Source organism: Thermobia domestica, chromosome 16 (assembly GCF_964235325.1).
Source record: "Thermobia domestica chromosome 16, izTheDome1.hap1.1, whole genome shotgun sequence".
Taxonomy (NCBI): Eukaryota; Metazoa; Arthropoda; class Insecta; order Zygentoma; family Lepismatidae; genus Thermobia; species Thermobia domestica.
Genome location: NC_137469.1, coordinates 30845135 through 30870160, shown reverse-complemented (window position 1 = coordinate 30870160; position 25026 = coordinate 30845135). Strand labels below are relative to the sequence as shown.

Genomic DNA, 25026 nt, shown 5'->3' with positions numbered 1-25026 from the left:
CAGCCTAGCGTCGAGCTCGTGGTCAGTGGTTGCGTCGTTCTATTACTAACAGGTGTAGCTCGAGCTTTGTGGACCTAGTGACCGTCACGTCATTTATTCACGTGATTTCCCGGTTTTCTTTACGATGCTGGGTGGACGCATCGGCCGAGAATCGAACCCGAGACCATGCGAAAGTTAAGTCTAATGCTCTAACTATTTGATTACGAAACCCTAGCAATATTATTAACTATTATTAAATAATTTATATTATATTCTCTCAAATACCTCAACATGTCTACGAAACTTGATGCCAAATAAGCACAGATGTGTATTTGCTCTCACGTGGCTGGCATTATCACAACTGGTAACTAGTACACTCGACTGCCGATAAGTGGCAGTACGTGACGGAAGGGAGAAACAAACTAACTTACTAACAACGACTATTATATCAAATGATAATAATAATAATAATAATAATAATAATAATAATAATAATAATAATAATAATAATGTGGTAGTGATGATACGCCTCATGAATGCTGCTACGTGTCAAGAGTGTACTGCGAGGGCCAGTGATAACGTTCACAAAGCTACATCTGGTTACACCGCAACAAGTGTATTTAACAATGTTTGTGAGGATACGGACTTTGTTACTGATGCGTATTATAGATTAAAAAAAAAAAAAAAAAATCTCTGAAACTTACCACATCTTCCAAGGGTTTCGCCCCAAAGACTTTAAAGCTATTTTGAGGCTTACACGGCGTTGCAACTACTACAACCGCTTGCTGACCTACTCTCGTCGCGAATTCATCAATTGTTAGCTGCAACAAAAGAAGAGAGTTATGTAATTAATGAAATATTTTACTTGTAATTTAGGTAATACCAAAACGTAAAAAGCACTAACAAATCACTACAAAAAGAAATTTTAAATAAATCTGTCATATAGTCAATGCTTTCTAAAACACAACACCTTTATTGAAATCAGTTTTAATTCATCCTCATGTAGAAGTTCAAGATAAAGACATATTCTGGAAGCAAATGTTACAAATCATGAATATACATGTTAAAAAAAGGGGGGCCGCGGTGGCCCAGCGGTAGCTCTGGTGCTTGGGGTCCCGGGTTCGATCCCAACCCCCGCCAAGTGAACTTTGTGGTGGACAAACAGCGTGTGCGTGGGTTTTCTCGGGGTTCTCCCGTTTCCTCCCACTTTCTTCATTCCACCATTCCATTCATTACTCATCATCACCGTCTCCTTTAGCCTGACCGGCATAACCGTGGGACGTAAAACTCAAAGATTTGATTTCATTTCATTTCACATGTTAAAAAACATTTAAATTACTTGTACAATTACACTGAAAAGTGATGACCTTTAGAAAATATCTTTTTCATGAACTTACAATACCCATTAATATTGAAGGTGTTAGTGCATAATATGTTGTAAGCGTCTCGTAAAATTCGAGATTGATTTTAAATTCAAGCAGTGGGGATGTAGTAGATAGCGTATGGAAGTTTTAAAAGCTTTCTTGGAGCGATATTAATAAGGTTTGGATCCACAGTTTAACCTGGAGCAAGACATAACGTAAACTCTCACCGGTAATCAATTTTACGAATTTATAAATCTATTGTTCGGTACATTAAACCATCATCCTCATCATAGGTATTCTGCCATTATTGGCTCGCCACTTGCTGCAACTGAGAAGCTTCCATGCTACACGGTCTTCCGCTAATCTCTTCGTCTTCATGTAAGATTTCTCCGTTTTGATAGATATCGTCTATTAATTGCAGTCTCCTCTCCCTCTCTTTCCTGCCACCATACCCTCTTATCACGTCACTCATGATACAGTTCCTTCTTAGTCAATATCCCAACCATTTCTCTTCCTCTTCTTAATAATATCTAAAATTGTTCTTTTCTCCCCCACCATTTCTAACAACTTCTCATTCGTTTCCCGCTAGACCCAGCTAATTCTTTCCATTCTTCTTTACACCCACATTTCCAAAGTTTCCAGTCGTTCCTCATCATTTTTGTATAATGACCATGTTTCTGGCCTATACAGCACAATACTCCACACAAAGCATTTTCCAAGTCTTTTTCTTAACTCTTTATTCAAGATCCCACAAAATAGACTTTTCTTCCTCCTAAAGGTTTCTTTTGCCATTCCTATCCTTGCTTTTATTTCATGTTCATTAAAATTTCACAGAGGTATACATTAAAATTTTTTTAAAAATCTTACCAGCATGTCTTTATTTCCATTACTTATCGTTTGCATTTTTTTTTTTTTTTTTACCAAACAAATAATACATTATACGTACTTTAAAAAGCAAGAAAATAAAGAAAGAAAAAAAAAAAAGACAGACTTAACCAAGAACATTTTAAAATCTAGAATCTTACCCTCAATTTTCGCAGCAACCGATTTTGTTGCCGCTTTCGTATCGACGGGTTAGTTTCAAATGAATGCGGCCTCTTTCTCTTTTTAGCTGAGACTATTGCCGCTGCCGCCGCAACGCCTACAGGACCTGGAACATAGTTTGAAACATTCTTACTACTTAATATTTTTAAGTCAATCCACGTCAAGAAGTGATCTTATAAAAACCCTCTTGGATTCCTTTCAAACTTGTCTCATTTAGTGTGTCTCCTGACTCAGCTTAAAATCCAAAATTTTAGATTTTATTTTCGTTCGTTTTCCAGTCACACTTTATTTTTACAAGGTGTAATCAAAAAGTACGATGAATATGGTTATACAGTGCCATCTATCGATGTTGTATTCATTTCAACTAGTAAGCGCGGCAGTCAAAACCTTTGGTACAGTCAGTGTTGAGTTTGAAAGAGTTGTGACATGTTAGTTCCTTAAAGGGACAGAAGAGCGAGGATGAGTTAAGAATCTCTGTCGCGCGTCAACATCAAGTTTTGTTCTAAGCCTTAAAAAAAGGGAAAAAGAAAATAAAAAAAAAGGAAAGAAAGCAAAGAACCTCATGAAATGTCAAAATCCGCGTATGAAGCGGTGGCATTGGGGATTGTTTACAGGTGGTATGAGCGATTCGAAAGCGGTCAGGAGTTGGCTGAAAACGAGCAAAGATTGAAACGTTGTTCGACGTCAAAAAACAGATGAAAACGTGCAAAAAGTGGCATAAATGATTTGTTCAAACAGGTGAAAGACTATTCGAGACCTTTCCGAAGAACAAAACATCTCATATGGGTTAGTGAAAAAGCATTTTAACCGCCGACTAAATGGGCAAATGTCTTCCTTCTTCACCACTAAAACGCGATTTGCCATGCCTTTCCTTTAATCCGCGAGTTTTTTGAAAAAAAAAAAAAAAAAAATCCTGTCTGTCCATATTCATTACGTGACTTCTGGCTATTTCCACAAATTAAAACCATGCTTTAAAGTTTTGATACCATTCCTAACATTAAGAGAGCCACAACAGAGAAGCTAAACGCCCTTCCAAAAGAAGACTTCCAGAAATGCTTCCAGTCACAGATTCAACATTGAGATAGTGCATTGCTAGCCAAGGCCAGTACTTTGAAGGAGATTAAACCAAATTCCATGTAAGCTTATTACTTTGTTTCTAATAAAATGATTCACTGTATTTTTTGATCACACCTCGTATTTAAGAAATATTCATTCACGAATACATTTTCAGGAATACAACTGAAGGAGGAACGGAGAAGATAAATTTATACCATCTAAAAAAAACTAAGAAATAATTATTATTCTACTTCTTCACTTATTTAAAGCCAAATTTCGCTTAAATACAATTTCTTCGCGATGTGAACAGGACATTTGAATGTAAAGACAATAACCGAGTTATCACGAAAGATGTGGAAGTACTAAATCGTCCTTCTCAAAGTATTAGAAATATACGATGGTCGGTCATAAAGTTCTGCACTTCATTCAGAAATTGTAAAGTAGATGACAGTGCTATGTACCATTGTAAAGACATTATTTGTTACAATATTTCTCGTTCGCAAATGAATCGTGCGAAGTGTCATTTGAAAAAAGGAATTGATGTCATGATAAATACAACGGACGCTCGTAGCACAAGTTCCTGCACCTGCACCTGCAAGGCAAATTCGTGAAGCAATCCCTGTTAGAAGTACGTAGTTTATAAGGATTTTCGCATTTCGTAAGACCCTGAAGCGTTGGAGAAATAATTTTAGAAACCAGACTTAATTTCTGAACTCGTTTGGGCTTAAAAGGAAGAGTTGAGTTTAACGCCCCTTTCAGCAGTGAGGCTATATCAGAAGGGACCTACTGATTAACGTGGAATTCGAACTACATGAGCTTCCGTTGACAATCGAACCCGGGTTTTCAACGCCAAAGGCGCGTATGCTAACCCGCTTAGCCATGAAGAAGCTCTGGCTTAAAATAAAGAGTTTTAAGAGTATTCTAAGGTTTGGATGAAGTGTAATATTTTGCTGGGTGTATACATAAAGAAGTACACACCAATTTTTACGAATATATCTTGACTAATTCATATTCAAGTCAAAACAACTTTTTATTCCATCCACCCAATAAACAAAATGGAAGGTTTCCTGTACACAATATAAAAATATTATTTTCCTGGAATCGTGTTCATGTACATATAAGTAAAGGTTTTGACTAGCTGCCGGAAGTATAACGTCCCTTTTCAACACCGGAGCTACGAAACGTGAGCATATATTTATGACATTGAATCCGAATTATATTAACTCTCAATATTATCTGAGTTTTCCGCAACGAAAGAGAGAACGCTGCTGTACTATAAATGTATTAAATGGTTAAAAAAAAATCTTAATGGAGAACTTGTCTTACGGAGATATGGGGACCTTAATTAAACACTGCTTTATCACCGTTTGGTAACTACCATATGGGTGTGAATATAAGCCGCGTGCGAACATAGACCGCACCTTAACTTTTGACATGAGATTATAGAAAGAAGTAAATCTCAAGTGTAGGCCGCAGTACTAAATTTACGAGAAAGTTCAATAAGACAATACTTTGAGATACATCTCTCTCCCTCCCTTTCTTTAACTCCCGCAAAACTAATGATGACTCACGAACATGACATTCTTTGTGATAGTGACTCTGAGCAGCATTCTGGCTCATCTAGTAAGGGTGAAAGAATCAGACGCTGGTGATGCTGAGACGGTGGGAAGTGATTGTGCTTGATATAGATGGGTACAAACAAGCTGACACAGTTTTGCGAAACAAAGTTGCTTTTCTGTTTTCAAGAACAGGTAATGTATATAAATACCCGTATATATTATATATACGGTATAACAAAGATACGTATTCCTGTTAATAAAAGTATTACGCGTACAAATGATTTTTATGCCAGTGTAAGGTGTTACCAATACCCAATGAAGGTGGCAATTTTTGCAAACAAGATATGTTTTTCGGCTATTTTCTTCTTAAGTTTTTGAAGGTTTACAAAAGTAACTGCAGTAACTTGTAATGGTATTAATTTCAACCTACAAGATACGTGTACATGTCACTTTGAAATTGATGATTTATGATCTGAGGAACAATACCTCAATTGTAAGCCACATGATTTTTCAAGCCAAAATTTAGGGAAAAAGTGCGGCCTATATTCGCGCAATAATGATATATTCCACATCTCTCATGAAATAAAGTGATTGGTTTCTTTTAATGCAGTCCGCAGGGACTGATTTTCGAACACTTTTCAATGCATTACAATAAAACACTTACATAGAGGACAAACAAATAAAGTTTTACAGAAATTAAAGAGGGTTGGTGTAAGATCAGTAATTATTTGACGTGGAATAACATATTCTTTGAATAATAATCTCCTCCCCTTCTCCTCTCCAATCCATGCGTCATCTTAGTAGTAGTTCACACAACATACATGGTAATATTAGAGTTTTGCTTTGTTAGAAAAAATGTTTTTTTTTTTTTACGTACACATACAAACAAGAGGACGAATAATACTTTTACAGCCCAAATTACATCTTACAAAGTATAGAATAATATGAGAATAACAATGAATGATGATCATAAAATGGAAGGAAGCAGCAAAGTTCTCTGTCCATCCATCTCTAAGTTCAAGTCGCTAGATCCAAAATTTTTGGATCCAAACTTACATCAGTCTACGACTATAAGCGATCTATAACTGATCCAAGTAGATTTAGTGTATTGACAGGGGCGTATTTTTTTATTAAAATAAATAGATGAAAAGAGGGGAAGTCAAAAAGTAACGGGATTTTTGCAATTTCTCGCACTAGGGTTTGGTAACACTGCTAGTATCCAGTGCTGAATTAGTGTTGTCTGCAACACTTCTATGTAAGGTGTCACTCTTATTCCCGCGTTAGTTGCTGGAGTATAGCAGACCGTTAAACACGGCAGCTCCATTGTCGATCTGCACCAAGGAGGAAATGAGGGCAGTGATTCGTTTTTTATTTGGGGAAGGTCACACAAAGTAAGATCTACGAATGGATAGAGCGTTTCAAACAGTGAGCAACTTCTTTATGTGACGAAGAAAGATCAGATAGGCCATTGACATCAACGACTGAGGACAATTTAAAAATCGTTGAAGATATGGTAAAGGAAAACAGACAAATCACAGTGGAAGAAATCGCCAATACTTTACATATCAGTCATGGCTCAGCGTATTCCATCTTACATTGAAGGAAGCGCTCAGTGGAAGATGATTTGCAACAGATGCGGAAGTTATTGATGCGGTGCAAAATTGGTTCAGATGAAACCAAAAAACTTTTTTTCCCGACGAAATCAAAAAAACTTGTGAAACATTGGGAAAAGTCCGTTGAACTGTAGAGGAAGATGATATAAAGAAATAATGTATGTTTCAGTTTTCTATCATTAGAATAAATTTACCTTTTCTCAGAAGTCCCTTTACTTTTTGACTTTCGCTTGTAATTATAAAGAAACTAGAGGCACCAAGTTACACTGTTGCTTATTATTGCGGAAAAGGTTCTCGCGATCTTTCAAGACCATACTGAGGAAATTACGGGAAAAGGCCGGGTTCTTAATACTGTACACGTTCTTCCGCCAAATTAGACGAACTAAGCATGGGCAACCTTTAAATTAAGTAGGGCTTCATTTAAATTATATATCCTTTTTTTTTTTTTTTTTAAATCTTACAACAGTAAGCATTATATACAACGGTTATTTGTTAAGGTTCATTAAAAAAGAAAACTGGATTTAGATATAATTCTCCACTTTTCTTCGTAATTTCTTTATCTACTTAAACATTTATTGTTACGTATCTTTGGATACCCTCCTCACAAAATTATGCAGCTGAGATGATAATCTGTTATTCACAAAACTAACCCTGAAATTTATGGGAATTCCGATGACAACTTGGAAGCCGTAAATCTCCTTTTTTACTTCAACGGCCTGCACCAAATCATCAGTCATTACAAATGGCCGACCAGAGTGCGATTCGTCAAGGAAGTTTTCCCGACTTTCCTTGAACAATCTGACTTATTTTCACACTTTACTTTCACTCACTGAATTGCCACCATATACTTCTAGTGATGAATATTCGCAGTTATCACGTTTCTTGCTGCTTAGAAACCAGATGACTGGCGTATTTCACAGTCGGCGAACCGTTCATTTTCCTAATCAGTTTAACCGAATAATACGAAGCGTACAGATAGACGCCGTGAATGCACATGGAATCTGATTGTACGCAAGGGATGCCGGAGCATGCAAACACACTCATTCTCAAGAGTACGCGAAATTTAAAGCACCTTACTACGAAGTTTCAAAGTTACCTACAAAAATAACCCTCGTACATTGACTTAGCAACAAGAAAAAAAAAAAAAAGGAATAATGTTTCAAGTTACAGACTTTGTAGGATAAAATAAATAATATGTTTATAAATCTTAATTTTTGTTTCTACAGCTTCTCCCTAGATTTAATTTGCACGTCAAGTATGTTTTCTTTTAAAAAAGTAAAATTAACTACCAATTAACCACGCTACTGTAAATTATACAATCTATGTTCCAGTAGTAGGAGGCACAAATTTTTTTTCCCTAATTTTCCAACGTCAGTTTTCCTATTTTGCGACAATTGTTTGAGGCGAAGAAGATATTTTTATTTCATAGGACCTGACGACAGAAATACACAAATTACTTACAGTCAGTTCTTGCAGAAACTTCTGCTCCTAAACCTCAAATATTACGAATGAGTTCTCATGAAAGAGAAAGATATGAGTGTTGATCTTTATAATACGACTCTGGACGAAATATATAAACAAACGTTGACGATGGAAAGTAAACAAATCAGAGCCGAGAGAGAAACTCATTGGACAGTCTGGAAAGCTGTGAGTAATTCCAAGGAAACACGTGTATGAAACTTATAGCAGAGAAACATTAATAATAATAATAATAATAATAATAATAATAATAATAATAATAATAATAATAATAATAATATAGACGGAAAGATTAGGATTTAGATTTCTGGGCTTTCGGCATCTATGGCCTTGTTAGCCCGTCACGTATGAGGGATGACGTCCCTCGGCGAACACACTATCCGATGAAATGGAAAGAAGAAAGGATCGGGGAAGGAAGGAAGCGGCCTGGGACCTATAAGTGAGGTACCATCCCGGCATTTGCCTGGTGTGAATGAGGAAAAACCCAGGAAAACCTCATTCAGGATGGCTGGAGTTTTACACTTTCTCGACCGAGTGCCCCCACTGGGAATCGAACTCGTGACCACTCGCGCCGAAGGCAAGAGCGTTAGCGACTAAGATAGGAGTAAAAAACACTGCTGAAAAAGAAACATTAAGATTGGTGAAATATGACACATATGGTAACAAATACTAATTAAGTATGATTTTTGCATAAAATATGTACAAAAAGATTATTACCTGACAAGTAAAGGTTCTCTCCTAAGAATCGGGAATCCGGAAACTGCGCATATATTTAGATAGAGGAGGGTCACGAAGGAATACTGGTGAAATATGCCGGGCCGACAGCAAAGGATAAATCCAATATGGCCGCCCGAAGGTCATGCCAATCGACTTTTGCAAGCAACCTCTCATCCACTTCTCATGGGCAGACTGACTTAATGTTTCGCAGATTGATATATGTATGAACACTACACATCTATTGGTTTGAAATTTCGCGGTCGTTGACGTATTGAACCCAATATGGTCGATCAAAATGTCAATGTGTCAATGACTCGTGTCTGGAAAACGAATTGTACTATGGAAGTACAGTATCACTAGACGTGTACGAAAAGCATTAAACGGTTCAAAATATCGCCACCTGAAAACCAATATGGCCGAACAAAATCCTGAACCAAACAGCTCGTACTACAAAAACGAAAATTTGATGTAAAGTTCCATTACCACTAGTAGGTGAGGAAAATAATACAAATGGATCACAATTTCTACATTGTGTATCCAATATTGTCGCGAAATACGCATATAAAATATACATTGTAAACAGTTCAGGTGGTTTCGCAGATTTTGCAGGTGAAATGCCAGTAAGTTAAAAATGTTGCCAGTGCCTGTGTTATCTGTTTGAAGTGTTACACGCAAACATATACTGTTTCTTTGGGAAGGTCTAGAACGCACTAGCCACAAACGTCCTAGAATACGCGTCTTAAAGTTTGCAAACCATATCATATAACAAAAATCGCTCTTGCCAACACTCGCACCGTGGCACTGGCAACATTTTTAACTTACTAGCATTTCTATTCCAGTGAATTGTAGGTGATTTTCATGCGAAACCACCTGGGCTGTTTACAGTGTATATTTTATATGCGTATTTCGCGGCTATATTGGATACACGATGTAGAAATTGTGATCCATTTGTATTATTTTCCTCACCTACTAGTGGTAATGGACCTTTACAAAAAAAATTTCGTTTTTGTAGTAAGAGCTGTTTGGTTCAGGATTTTGTTCGGCCATATCAGTTTTCAGATAGCGATATTTTGAACCGTTTAATGTTTTTCGTACACGTCTAGTGATACTGTACTTCCATAGTACAATTCGTTTTCCAGACACGAGTCAGTGACACATTGACATTTTGATCGGCCATATTGGCTTCAATACGTCAATGTCCGCGAAATTTCAAACCAATAGATGTGTAGTGTTCATACATATATCAACCTGCGAAACATTAAGTCAAACTGCCCATGAGAAGTGGATGAGAGGTTGCTTGCAAAAGTCGATTGGCATGACCTTCGGGCGGCCATATTGGATTTATCCTTTGCTGTCGGCCCGGCTTATTTCACCAGTATTCCTTCGTGGCCCTCCTCTATCTAAATATATGCACAGTTTTCGGATCCCCGATTCTTGGGAGAGAACCTTTACTTGTGAGTTTGAACTATCCATTTTGAATATGTATTTGCACACAAGTCCTTTCTTTATCATTACTAATACCTTTTAAATACACAGAAATTTTCATTATTATCATTATCTCTCACAGCTTAATACAAACAACTGATTACCAACTACACCATCCCTTAAACAACTATTGAAACAACAATCTAAATACATAAATGATGGAAATATTTGACTGAAATTATGATTACTACACATGTATGCAAATTTTCTTGTGTCCGGGTTGTTTTAAAACAGGAGAATTCGAACAATTTCGATTTGCAATTTTCAAAAACATATTTCATTTTTCTCCATCACATAAGGCTTATCATTACTCGTGGAAAAAGTTATGCTATAGTGTTACTGTGCAACAAACATGCTTTCGTCAACCGCATAATCTTTACACACAGCATACAGTGCAAATGAATATTCACCATAATTTGTTTATCTTCAATCACGAATCGTTACCTCCTTTAGCCTAACCGGCATAACCGTGGGACGTAAAAAACTCACGAATCGTTACGAAATACCATTACAAGTGATAACCGTAACTAGCGGTGTCCATCCCTCCCCTTTAAATGCTTGGGCGCAATTTCCCCTCCCCCCAAAAATAGTACAAGGGACCAGAGTTGGTTGTGACAAGACCAAAACCTAGATAACTTGTTTTGTAGACTGTTTTATTCAATTTTGCATTCTTAAAAGCATTGGTATGGTTATAAAGCACTATGCTGTTTTCAATTTTAAAAACTCCCCCCCCCCCTCCCTAACGACACAAACACACATACTAAACACAAAAAATCTCGTGAGCCCAGCCACCACCCTAAAACTGGCCTGTGGGTACTCCTGATTGTAACTGAGATATATTTCGGAATAGTCCACATACATACTTCGGGACATAGCACAGAAAACACGGCCACGAAACATTAAGTGGGAAGAACATTTAAACACATGTTGGATAGCTTCTGTCAGAGAAAATGTGAGAAGAGAAATTAAGAAGTTTCTAACTTACAGTGGGGCAGCAAACGAAAAACGTAATTACGGCAACAGATAATCAAAAAATGTAACGCATATGCAAGAGAAAGAGTTACAACCAGACAGAACACTAATAATAATTATACAGTGAAACTTGTTTAAACCAGAACTTGCATAAGGCGGAGATCTGTCTAGAACGGAAACTTTTCACACCTCCGGCAGCTCTTACGGCAATTTCTTTAGAAATGCTTTGTATAAAACGGAATCTTCCGTAACGCGCAAACTAAACGCCCTGAAATGGTACACTGAAACTCCCCTAAAATTCCACATCGTAATTACGAGAACTGGATCTTTAAAAGACCCCCTATCCCTACTGAAGAAATGCCAGATATTCAATATAAAAAATGTCAGGTAGTCGTTTACCAGTTGAACCTCCGAACACACCATCACGAGCATACATTTTCTACTATTCCGGTAGTTGCGATTCTTCCAACCTAATTTACATCTTTACATGCACCCACCCAGTAGTAGCACTTTTCAGCAAACGGGGTTTTGCATCCACGTTCTTTCGCTGGCGATGGTTGATATTGTATACGCAAGCACACTACATAGGCCACCAACTAAAAAATGTTTTATGTACTTTGTGCTAATCACCTTTAACGCGAACGATCCCGGGTTCGATTCTCAGTGTGAACAGCTTTTTCAGGTCAGCCTTCTGCGTGATGCTTTTCTCATTCACACCAAGCAAATGCCGGGATGGAACCTAACATGATGGTCCCAGGGCGCTTCCTTCCTTTCATCCCAATTCGCCGCGTAATGTGATCAACTAGAGACGTTATTCCTCGTATGTGACGGGCTACCACAAATACCGAAAGTCCAGTAATCTAATTCCTAATCCTACTACGCACTATTAGTAATTAAAGTACGGAGAATGCTTCATTGTGTGTCTTGTAACGTATGATCTTCCATCTTTACGTTATTAAACTTAGCTAAGTCTGTTTTCTAAAATTAATTTATTACATTGTAATTTTTATTTAAATGTTGGTAAACAAGTTAAAATGGAATGTATGAACTTTTGCTCTTTCGTGTACTTGGAATATATATCTATCTACGTAAGCTTCTATTGTATTGCCCTCTGGTGGGAATTTTCATGGCTTCTGGCCCTTGTCATCGATGACCAGGTTAGAAGCCATGAAATCTACTTGACCTACGGGAGCAATTTTTTCTTCTTCATTAGCAGCGCCTAGTAAGGGTGTTGTTTGTTAGTGCTATATTTTGGGTGAAAGTGATATACAGTAATTCATTATTTAATATGATGCTCCACTGAAAATATTTAGTCGAAAGCATTATTAAGAGTGTTGGTTTGATAATTGTAACTTTGTGTCGGCATTAGACGGATTTATCAACCATACGCCCTACGTGATCCAACAGGAAACGTAAGTATTGCATTTTTCCTAGTCTTCTATAATTTAACTAGATGCTCTCATTAGTCATATTTTGCTTGCTTAATTGATTTTTAAAATTTAATTTTGCTATACATTATGTACTTTCTTTGGTCTGTTGTATCACGAGGCATTTCTGGTTTATAATCCGTGCTGGTGACCTATCGAAGTACGAGCGAATTTGACCAATGAAGATTCTGTAAAGTTAATATAATGCTATTCTGGCAGCGTATCTTCGATGTAGAGCATTTTGCTGTACTTATAATTATAGCTGGATTGTTATTAGTTTTTGTATCGCTAATTTTGTTGGAAAATTTGTTTCAAATATATGCCTCGCACATATTTGTAGTAAGTTTGAAATTATCATTTAAGTCAAAATTATATTCAAACCTCATATAACTTATTTCAGAGTAATAACCCATTTATTGCTAAATTTTTAAATATATTTTCATTGGACAGACTTGATTTATATTGGTGTGGGGGAGACCTTTATTAATATTGCGTATCCCTCTTCCGGATGTAGGCCTGTTTGTGTTATTTCATTTAACACTCAGCCTAACATCTCAGTCTCCACAACCTGCAATAATATCCATTCGAAATATCCAGCATTTAAAATAAAGAAGATTGATTCGATTCACTTTTACACATACAACACACACACACACACACACACACACACACATGCACATACATGGGACTATTTTCACATGTACGAATCCCGAGTACAAGCGTATTATGGCCATGCATAAAAATTATACATAACAACGCAAACAAGTCACTCAAATTAACAAACAAATATTTTAATGAGGCATGATTGTATCTACATCTCTAGGCTTACCTCTGGTACTCCTTTAACACAATCATAGTCTATTTAGATATTGTCACACAAGTATAAAATAACTTCTTTAAAAGAAAAAAGTGAAGGAGCAAGTTTTCCTTTCTACGTGTTATTCGTGCCGTGTTCTGTCCATCGTTGGTGACGTTAGCACGAACACAGATATTGACCTCTTGCGCATGCTCAGAACGTCATAGCCAAGCAGACGAAAGGATGACTACACCGAGGATGTTCTAGTTGGCTGGAAATCATATAATCAGTTGCCACGAAAGAAAGGAACACCGCGGGTAAGTCACTGAGCAAGAACTCCCATGAGAAAATTTATATACCTGAGTAGACGTTTTTGTTTACGCAAAATGAAGTTAGAAATCTTCTGAAAACTGTAGTATACTTCTCAAATTTTTGTCCATAATTAAAGCATGCAAAACAAAGAGTATCACACACACTTTCTAACCTTCTACATTGACGAAATGCTTACTTCGATTTACACAAACCATTAGCGATATTCCTATAGCGCTCAACTTACCTATCTATCTGTCCCGGAGCACACAACCCATCAATCAGAACAATACATTTGACCACATTTCGGTGTAAATATCCTTAAAATCATTCCTCCATATCCTCTCAAGTTCTGGCGAGACATTGGCATTATGATCCTGTTTGCAAAGCGCTTACCTGGTTTTAACTAACTGTAATACCCTGCCTCATGACACCTACTGATTCCCGTACATTATTATTTATTTCAATTAGTTTTCTTATTCTCACTTTAACATCATAATAACATCATAATATTCTACATCATAATTATTTACATTATCTGTCATCCTGCCACTCTTCCATTCTCAGACTTTTAACTTACAACTATATATATATATATCAGCGTTTTTTTAAAGCGGTATCACATAGCAGTTTGCGATGCATCTTTGCATCTTTCATTATTACCACGGAAGCTCAAATAAGGAGCAGGCTGTCAAATTATTACTATTATTTCAAAAAAACTTTTATTTGAAAAGTCGGTTGCTGCAATAAAAAATGCCTCGATTTTGGGTTACAAAACAGTTTTCCACTCTGTCTTTCTTCTCTTTGTCGATTTGTTGCTAATGGGTCACTCTCCAGACCTCCTCAGGTTTCGGGTCATCCTACCCTTGTTTCTTAGTGTGTAATAATAAAATGAAAGTCCCTTGAAAAAAACGCGCATTGGCAGCAGAGAAAACAAGTACAAACTATATTGGACCTAGCCGATATATGGTGTAGCATGAATGGGGCTTGGATAAGATCAGTAAAACGCAGAAGTGCGTACATCAGATCACTGAAACAGTGACGGCATTCTTCAGTGCCGAAAATATGGAAAAATATACTCATCTTACTCTTTCTTTTCTTTTCGCTTTTCATTTGAAGTATTGATATACCGGATGCCCATTTACGCCCCTTGTAAAAACGAACGTACAGTAATTGGAAGATTTCTCCTCGCAAGACGACACGAACCTAACTTAAAAAGCATCACGACCAAATAATAATAATAATAATAATAATAATAATAATAATAATAATAATAATAATAATAATAATAATAATAATAAATTATTATTATTATTATTATTATTATTATTAAGTTTAATAAATATTAAGTGTTACAGTTTCGGCAATGCTATCATTGCCTTCATCATACACATTATCTTCTCTTAAGAAGCTATCTGCTGTCACTTAGATACCTCCTTTCTTTTCCTTTTCCTGTCATACCATAAATACATAAGTTCAACTAGGGAAATTTTATTTATGATTTCAGTCCCCTGCTACATTGTATGATTCTCCTTAAACAATTATTTAAAGGATTTGAAGAAAAATATTACTAAATAAAAATACAATCTGAACCTAGCGAGTCACTTTCAACACTATTATTTATTGATTTGCTTTATAGGAGGGTCATTTCAAAAGTTCTGCACACTGAAAGATATTATGGAAATAAATATTTTATTGTACAAAATACCTTTACAGGTCTCCAATTTTGCTTATGACAGCTTCGCAACGTTTTGGTAAATTCTGTATTCCGAATAGGATACCTTCATTGTTGAGCTGTCTGATCACTCGGGTCACCTCAATAGAATCTTCGTCAATTCTATCGAAATGTTTTCCACGGAGTCGTTCCTTCAATTTGGGAAACAAATCACTCGGCTCATATCAGGATTATATGGTGGATGGGGGAGATTTCCCATCCATACTTGTCGAGTGTTTCTCTCACTTGTAGGGCAGTACGCGGTCTTGCTTTCTGCTCTTCATTGAGATCATGCGGAACCCATCTGGCAGCGATTTTTCTCATTCTTAACTTTTCAGTAATCATTCTGTAAACTGAACTCACAGACATTCTGGCCTCACATGCAATTTCCTCAGATGTTTTGGGTCGATTCTCTCTGAAAATGTCATTCATAATAATCTCAGAGGTGTAGTCCGTTGCTGTTGATGGTCTACCACTTCCTGGGTTTACTGCAGTACTTACTTGGCCTTCAGGGAAACGAGCTGACCACTGTGATACAGTGCTACTATCCACTACACTATTTTCACAAGCCTCTCGCAAGGCACTGTAAATTTCAGTTGGATTCTTGCCACGTAGTTTCGATTCTGATATAAGAACGCTGTCACTATGTGTAATCCAACCTGAGTCGGGTTTACCTTCCATGTAACACTTCTCACAACAATGCCAGGCGAACCAGCAAACACAGACACAACCGTCAAGTCCAAACTCTGAATCACAACTGAGATAAAATTGAACTTGATCACAGCACTCAAACGATCGCGCATGCGCTGAATGCATGACTTTTGAAATGACCCTCGTAATTACTTAAGGCAAAATAGTTCCAAAGCTAGAATGAGCGGTATTCAGATGAATTTTTACACCAGAAATACAAAAATAAAACTGCTAGTTTGAATTTCTGTGTTTTTCTTCTTACACAACATTAAGGATATGGACAAGATCTACTATCAATGTGATCTCCGAACCACGACCGGGACTGGCCTATGTTAATAGTAGAGCGTGTTCATTCGGCCTACGTTAACAGATCTGAAGCAAAAATCAATATCCCATGACATGCAATTTAATATGTTACGCTTTTAAGATTTCTGTGCGAAATACGAGCAGCGTTATAAACCTTGATATTAATTTATTGCTCTACTCTGCTACATATATACGGTAGGTGAGATAGTTAGTTAATGAATTACAAGGAAATAGTGAAAATATATTCGTAACACTGAAGGAAACAAGAACGCGAAGTTGGGACCACACGTGGATAGGGTGCTCGCAATCGAGGGTGGGAAGATAGTTTTGTGCTGCAGCCGCCGAATGTGGCCTTCTGTTTCCGTCCAAAAGAAGAACAACAGATGCCAGCCCTTTTTCTTCTTAAGATAAACGTTCTACGTGGGAAGAAACGGGAGAAGCCCGAGAAAACCTACGCATAGTCTACAAAAAGCCTACTTGACGTGATCTGTAATCGAACTAGAGACCCCACATAACGGAGGCAAGCGCCATATCAACAAGTCACCGCAGCCCCCAGACCACTTTCTGCCATAACACACTTCAGTTTTGTAAATGTCTGGCAATACCATTGAGAACTGACTGTTGCAATCTCCATACTGATCGAGCACAGGATAGCCCGCTTATCCGAACTTTCTACTAGCACTGCGATAGCACCAACTGCAGTATATTCATCGTACTTTACCAAATGACGTAAGAGTAAGAGATAGGGAGTGAGTGTGTTATACTGCAAAGGTCATTTTGCACCCGTCAATGTCTAAGATTCAGTAACAAGTCTGCCATGAAAGAAAATACACGTTAGAAAACATGAAACATAGTGATAGAAGCACTTGGGTAAAATTTTGTTATAGAATGCGATATTAATTTTCCCTTTGCTGGGACTACGCGCCAAGGGTAAAGAAAGGAACATATTTGTATGACACACAAAAGAATACTTGTCAGGATTGTCAATTAAGCTAGAAACGAAAAATGCGTTTAGTCACAACAGATAGGGGACACAAACATAGGAGGATGCAAGAATAGTGTTAAGTATAAATACTACGACAATCACAATCCGGGTAGGACACGAAGGTGGCGAAGAAACATAAAAACTTGAGAGATAGTTCAGTGGTCATCTTCGATGATCTTCGTCGAGTAGTTGGTAAGTCTGCTCGTAGACCAAATGCCGAATCGATGGATCTCACATTTTTTTTTTTTTTTTTTTTTGCCCCACTGCTTGATAATTTCTCGATGAAAAAGGAGTCAACATTTTCCGACTTCCCCTATGTAAATTGCATATCATGGGGATTACAGTGAAAGGTGATATATATTAAACTTTTTTGTTACGATATACTTTAGCGTCATAGAAATGAGTTTTTCTCAAAACCTGTGCATTAAAATTTACTATCAAGCTGTCATTTTATTCATTTCTTAAATTCCAATATAAAATAAAGATTTTTATTTGAATTAACCTCATATATATGATAAATGAAGAAAACAGCCGCTTTTTATACAACACCAATTCCTGTAAAAGTACAAATTCAATTATATACAACATCATTAATGACATTATTCGATTCTGACATACGGGAAAATAGGTGTAGTAAAAAAATTCGGTCCTTTACCCTATTTTTCATCCACAATATTCATGTAAAACAAACAAGTTTTATTATTTCCCTAAAAACCTGGTCTTGTTGCCTTTTGAATCCAGCAAAAAAACGAGGTGTTAAAACAACACCAAATGATTATCACTTTAGTGTGTTACTTGTGTGTTAAGAACATCGCCTTCCAAGCATATCAGAAATAACAAGTAACTGTTAATGAGAATTTACATTGGATTTTACTCTTTGCTATAATCAAACCTTTACGCAGTATATTTGGCATCTATGCCAAGTAGCGAATAACGTAATGGAAGAGCAACTCTGCCATCTGTTGTTCTTATCTGTTTTTCTCACGTGCTAGAAGATAAGAACAACAGATGGCTGCACTGCTACTCATGTAACTATTGTCATGCAATTCACAGGCTTACAAAACTACTTTCGTGACAAATTACAGCAAAACATATTACGTTACTCGTTACTTGGAATAAATGCCAAATATATTGCCTAAAGCTTTGCTTATTACAAACAATAGAAACCTATTCAAATTTTCGCTGACAATTATTAGTTACTTCTGATATGCTCGAAAGGTGATGTCTTTGGTGTTAAATTAACACACACGTAACACACACAACTGGTAGTCACTTTGTATTGCTTTAACACCTCATTTTTTGCTTGTACCATATAAATAACTAGCATTTATGAATAAGGTGAACACACAAGTCAATTCAATTAAAAGAGAAAAAAAAAATGATTGTGCCGAAAAATGTGAATTATAAACACATGCAGTTCAAAACAGGAAAATGTGAAACGTATAGTAATTGAAAATTAAATCGATGAACCTTTAAATTAAGAGTTTAATATAAAAATATATAAAACGTAACACAATATGAACACACTAATATTATTCCAAAACACTCAGCAACTCATGTTAATAAAACTTAATAGAAGAAAATCATAAAATCAAAAAGGAACTAAAAACTAAAAAAATGAAAAAAACAAAGCAAAATTCCAATCACCATGGTCTTTTTGCCAACCTGCAGCAGCCAACTGAGCTGTCACTTCGTCGCCCATTGCAGCCGACATCAGATCGCCTTCGTACGCCGGGGAGTTGGGCGTCGAGGGACATTGGTCTTCTTCCTCAGAATGCGTCAAATGATTCATCCCTGAATTAATGGAACCGGCAGCAATAGTTAAAGTAGAGTCCCCGGCAGAGTTCATTGTTAATGTAGATTCACCAGCTGAATTCATGGTCAACGTCGAGTCTCCAGCTGAATTCATTGTCACCATCAGAACACATTTAAATCTAAGAGTTACAAAAATCATGTAATGAACAGCGTGTAGCATGGAAAGAAAAGATAACGACCACACATTGTTACGAACTTTTATAATTCGTTGTTAATTGTGCAAATTTATTTACGCTGTCAATACAGGATGTACATTTTTATTGTTAATTCTTGACTTTTGTTACTATATTGAACGAATCCAACGTTTTACGCGTCAAAAATGATACCAATCCAATGCAAAACTATTTTAATTCTCATAACCATCAACATGTAATTTATTCCAAATCTCAATTAATGCATGGATATAGCAAACTTTTATTTCATCGAGTGTAGTTAATTACCCTAGTTCCGAGAGTGAACATTTGATATATATAGTTATATTATATATTTGAAATGAAATTAACTTCCTACCTTACGTATCGAGTCCGAAGATTTATTATTATATCATTTCTATACTCGTGATGTATTGGGGCCGCAGTGGCTCAGTGGTAGAGCGTTCACCTTTGGTGCATGGGGTCCTTGGTTCGATCTCAGCTCGCACCAACTGAACTTTGTGGTGGACAAACACCGTTTTGTTGGGATTCTCCTGTTTCCTCCCACTTTCTTCATTCAGCCATTTCCTTCATTTTTCATCACAGTTTCCTTTAGCCTAACCGGCATTAATGTGGGACGTATAGCTTAAAGATTTCATTTCATTTTTCGTGATGTCTTCGTCCTTGCATAAATCCTTGCATGCCTCACTCTTTGAACAAAGATCTGCTTGTGTCATGAAGGAGTTAATGGGACGTGAATCATCGAAAAATAAATGTACACAACATTACTATAATCAATTCCTGTAGTAAAGCACTTATTGAATTGTTCATATTTCACATCACTTAGTCGGGATATGGATTACTGATGCAGACACGAGTGAGCGTTGAAATGACATAGTAGTAGTAAACCTTTGGATTGGATACTTAAAGTAAGAAATTATTTTTATTATCCAATATATATCTTATAGCATCTTCAAGTATATATTTAATGCGAAAAAATAGACTGTTTTATAGCCGACACATAAACCTTTAATAAACCGCCAGAATAACAGGACAGTGTAGTTTTTTGATTCCTAAAATATATATTTAAATTTCTTGAACTGGAATCTGTTCTACGTTTACATCACTGAGCGTTATATTCTACAGAAAAAAAAAAAAACTTATTCTTATGTTAGCAAACTCCGTATATTCAACGCAATTTACATACAAATTCAATAAATTTTGACAGCTACACCTTTCTGACATCAAAATAATCTTGCATACATAGCGTCCCCGTTAAGTGGCTATTACGTGAATCAATGACGGGTAAGCATACATAGTACAGGGTTAACATAAATTATTCGTTTTGAAAAGACTATATTTTCATTTTCAAAAATATTACACGTACACACATGAAAGATAAATGAAAAGAATCACAAACACATGAAGTTTGTAATGTGTATTCCAGGTGGCACGACAAGTCCATTATCTATTCCAGTTCGTGACTAAACGATGAACTTGCGCATCGCTGAATTGGGCGTATTGGTGAGAATGATCTAGCTTTATTCCCCTGGCCTCCCAGATCTCCTGATTTGTGCTATTACTTCTTTCTGTGGTGGTACGTTAAGGACCTTGTTTACGTACCCCAACTACCGCAATCCTTAGTCGGCTTTAAGAACGCATCAGTGTTGCAGTGCAGACAATTGACAGGACTATGCAACAAAATATACGGAATGAGCTCGAGTATCGTCCATTCGTGTGTCATGTCACCAAAGGAGCACATACCGAATATTTGTAGAGGGTGGTGAGTTGTGGTTCTTTTCATATATCTTTCATGCGTGTACGTATAATACTTTTGAAAATACAGCCTTTTCAAAATGAATTAATCATTTATGCTAGCCTTGTATATCCATTAAGTTGTAACTACATTAATCAATGAAGAGCAAATATACGTAGCTATTGAGCTATTTAATGAACGACAAGCATGATATAAGAAATTACTGTTACTTACCACACTTAACTCATCAGTAGGAACTGCTATCTCGTGGTGATGTTGTCATTAGATACTGCTGTGATGATGATAATCAGACAGCAACTCCTTTAGAAAAGAGAAGAGGACTAGCATGCGACTCGCGCATAATGTTTCATATCATTCGTATCAAGATTTGCGGTTTCATACTGCTTAGTTCACTGTAAAACAATACATAAAAAAGTAAATTTATACTTGTACACTGACTGAACATATACATGAATTTAATCGTTAATTTGTAATATCAATGTCCTACCTACTCTTATCTAAATACCGAAAGTCTCGCTTCACACTTAAAACGGTATCAACATTAAATAGTGTACTATGAGCCCTATAAAATGATTTCCTTAATGCATTCTGAGCATGGCCCGTCGCTTGCAGTGTTTTATTTCCATATTACGCGAATGTCAGAATTTCTCCTTAATACTGCGAGCGATTGAACATTATCCGTATACATGTATTGGCGTTCAGCCCAAATGCAGATCCATTTATCTACCTCTACATAATCAGAGTATGGACAGAGCGATCAGTTATCTCATATGCTTAATACGCAACTTTATTCATGTTGTTTTATTCATGCACAGAAAAATCCCTTGCATATCACACAACACAGTCAACAGCACCTTTTTCGCTGAATTTCTTCTTTGATGGGGAATCGATATGTTTCCATTCCATGGATACCTGCTTTGTTTTAGGCGTGTAGTTGTACGCCGAGGACTCGCTGCGTATATTGACATCTTCCAGAAACGTATGTTCTCCTTCAGCACACCATGCCAGGTAGTTCAGGTCATTATTCGCTACAACTGATGGACATCTGTGAAATTCTTGGGAATCCAACTAGCTCTCACTTAACGAAATTTCAGTTTGTCATCCACCACATCGTATGCGGATCACTATGAATTACCTCTTTAATACCTGTGACACACTGTTACTTGACAACCAGCACGAGGTAAATGAAAAAGGTTCACACGGCCTTCTTCGAAGACTTTATACCACTTGGGGAGTTAGTACCGTCCACATATAATCTTCCCCACACGCGCACCATATTTTCCTTGTCAATTTCACTCGGATTTTGTCCTTTGCTCACAAAGAACTATACTCCTCTGCTCTATACAAGTAGACAACGGTAATATGCACCATTTTTACCCACTAGTTCACGCTTCTATCGCTAGAGATACACCTGATCAAACAACTGCCGAGTACAGTGTCCTGAACAGCACAAAATCGCGTAAAAATTTGTGCATTAGTTATTGATAGAACCTCGTATAAAGTAAGGATACTTGCAAGATCTAAAACATGATTGTTTGTGAGTATATAGAAACAAATAGTGGAAATAATGTTTTATAATATAAACTAGCTACTTATACTAAGAGGTTTTTTTCCATGAACCTCATAATATAGCGAACATAAAATCATTTCTTTAACAAATATTCTCAGGAACATTGATGTAATAAATTTAATTTAAGAATGTATTCCTTACGTTTACTAAGTAATTTTAAACTTGTCCTTCTTAAATTAAAAATCCAATTAATAACAATTAAATGAAATAACATCACAATAACCAAACTTATGACGAACTTATTGATGGTAACAAATACTTACCAGATAAATGCAATCCAAAATTCACTATTATTAAATTATATCTTTGGTATTTAAGTTGCTCAGTCACAATTATTAAGTATCTACATAATTCTTCATCATATAGAAACGATAATATATCAAAGAGATCCGTTTTAAAATACACAATGACCACGCAATCTGAAACACAATAGAAGTAATAAATATAAAAATTACTATATGCATCTCACATCAGAACAGAAATTATTATACATTTACATGAAAGGATTATTATTGAACAGCCAAGACAGCGAAGTAGCATTATTTCCCTAGTAACTACTCTGTTGTAATATATAACTGACATTCGGTTTGCTTTGGGCCATAAAATAATAAACCGTCGTCTGAGATTGGATACCGCGTAGTAACATTTCACCAATTTTACAGGACACACAAAAAACTGTATGTAAGCTTCAGTAGTACTGGTCCCCATATGTCCAGCGAGCCAGCAAAAAATTTTGTGACGTCATAGGTCAAAGGTTAATGACCTTCGCCCGAGGTCAATGACCTAGGGGTACTTAGGACCACTCCCCTTAAATTTTGGAAATTGCCAAATCTAAAAATTGGGTATGGTAGGCTAGGACCATAGTATGTACCTATGATCAGTGATGAGGGTCCACCTCGTTCCCTTTCATGGGTAAAAAATTGCCAACAATTTAAATTTCGGGGGGTTTTGACCTAATTTATCCCCCTTGATGAGGTATTATTACCCTATGGTTACATGGGCGTATACACGGGTATATTCCCTTTCATAAGACATGGGTATATCAATGCACCCCTTTAAAATTTTGGGAGTAGTACCTTGGCCCACCCCATCAATTTTGGAAATTGACCAATTTAAGCATTTGGTATAATAGTACAGGACCTTAATATGTATCATAATAATTTGTGTCGTCCCTCTCATTCCCTTTCATGGTTACAAAATTGCCGAAAATTAGTAGTTTGGTTTTTGGCCCAATTTACCCCCTTGGATGAGTTCCTATTACCTTATATGATTATATGGATATGTATAGGGGTCGATTTTTTTTTACATAAGATATGGTTACATTGGTGCACCCCTTTAAAAATTTGGGAGGGGTACCTTGGCCTACCCCTTCAATTTTGGAAATTGTTTAATTTTGGCATTTGGTATAATAGTACTGGACCCTGATATGTATCACTATTAATTTAGGTGGTCCACCTCGTTCCCTTTCATGGGTAAAAAATTGCCAACATATAAACGTAAGCAATACGTTGTACCACGTGTTTGGTTTTGACCTAAGTTATCCCCTTTTATGTGGTCCTATTTTCTTATATGATTATATGGGTATGTATAGGGGTCAATTATCTTACATAAGACATAGGTATATTAGTGCTCCGGGAGGAGTACCATGGCTCACCCCTTCAATTTTGGAAATTGTTTAATTTAAAAATTTGGTATCATAGTATAGTACCCCTATATGTATTACTATAAATTTTGTTGATCCATCACGTTCCCTTTCATGGGTAAAAAATTGCTAAAAAATCAAATTTCGGAGGTTATTAACCCAACTTTGATGAGGTCTTATTACCTTATATGATTATATGGGCATGTATTGGGGTCTATTTTATTTCTTAAGATATAGATACAGATGGTGATCAGAAAAATGGAAACACCTGAACGAAATTGCAACTTACCAGATTAATATGGTGTCGGGCCACCTTTCGCCTTCAGAACAGCCTTGATGCGACGTGGGATGGAGACATAGAGGTCGTGGATGGTAGCAAGTGGAATTTTACACCATTCCTCGTGCAGGGCATCGGCCAGTTCTGTGAGAGAGGATGGAGGTGGAAATCGTCGCCGCAGTCGTGTTTCCAAGACGGACCACAGATGTTCAGTTACGTTGAGATCTGGGGATTGAGCGGGCCAGGGGAGTTGTTGAACTTCATCCCGATGTTCCTCAAACCACGCTGCAACAACGCCAGCTGTGTGAATGGGTGCATT

The 25026-nt window shown here is 36.6% G+C and overlaps 1 protein-coding gene across 8 annotated transcripts in view; it reads right to left on the bottom strand.

Annotated features, from left to right (window-relative positions):
- Positions 1-25026, bottom strand: part of ewg (DNA-binding protein Ewg) — an 81128-nt gene that overhangs the window by 35526 nt on the left and 20576 nt on the right. For 5 of the 8 annotated variants that reach the window (XM_081742242.1, XM_081742241.1, XM_081742248.1 and 2 more), the window contains exons 2-6: positions 23052-23207; positions 21432-21610; positions 19143-19429; positions 2369-2493; positions 684-800 (exon numbers count right to left, since the gene is read on the bottom strand). In XM_081742242.1, coding sequence (XP_081598368.1) covers positions 684-800; positions 2369-2493; positions 19143-19413 — 513 coding nt within the window. In that variant the 5' untranslated portion in view covers positions 19414-19429; positions 21432-21610; positions 23052-23207. The remainder of the gene's footprint in view (positions 1-683; positions 801-2368; positions 2494-19142; positions 19430-21431; positions 21611-23051; positions 23208-25026) is intronic. The other 3 variants (XM_081742245.1, XM_081742247.1, XM_081742244.1) reach the window with 2 other exon arrangements.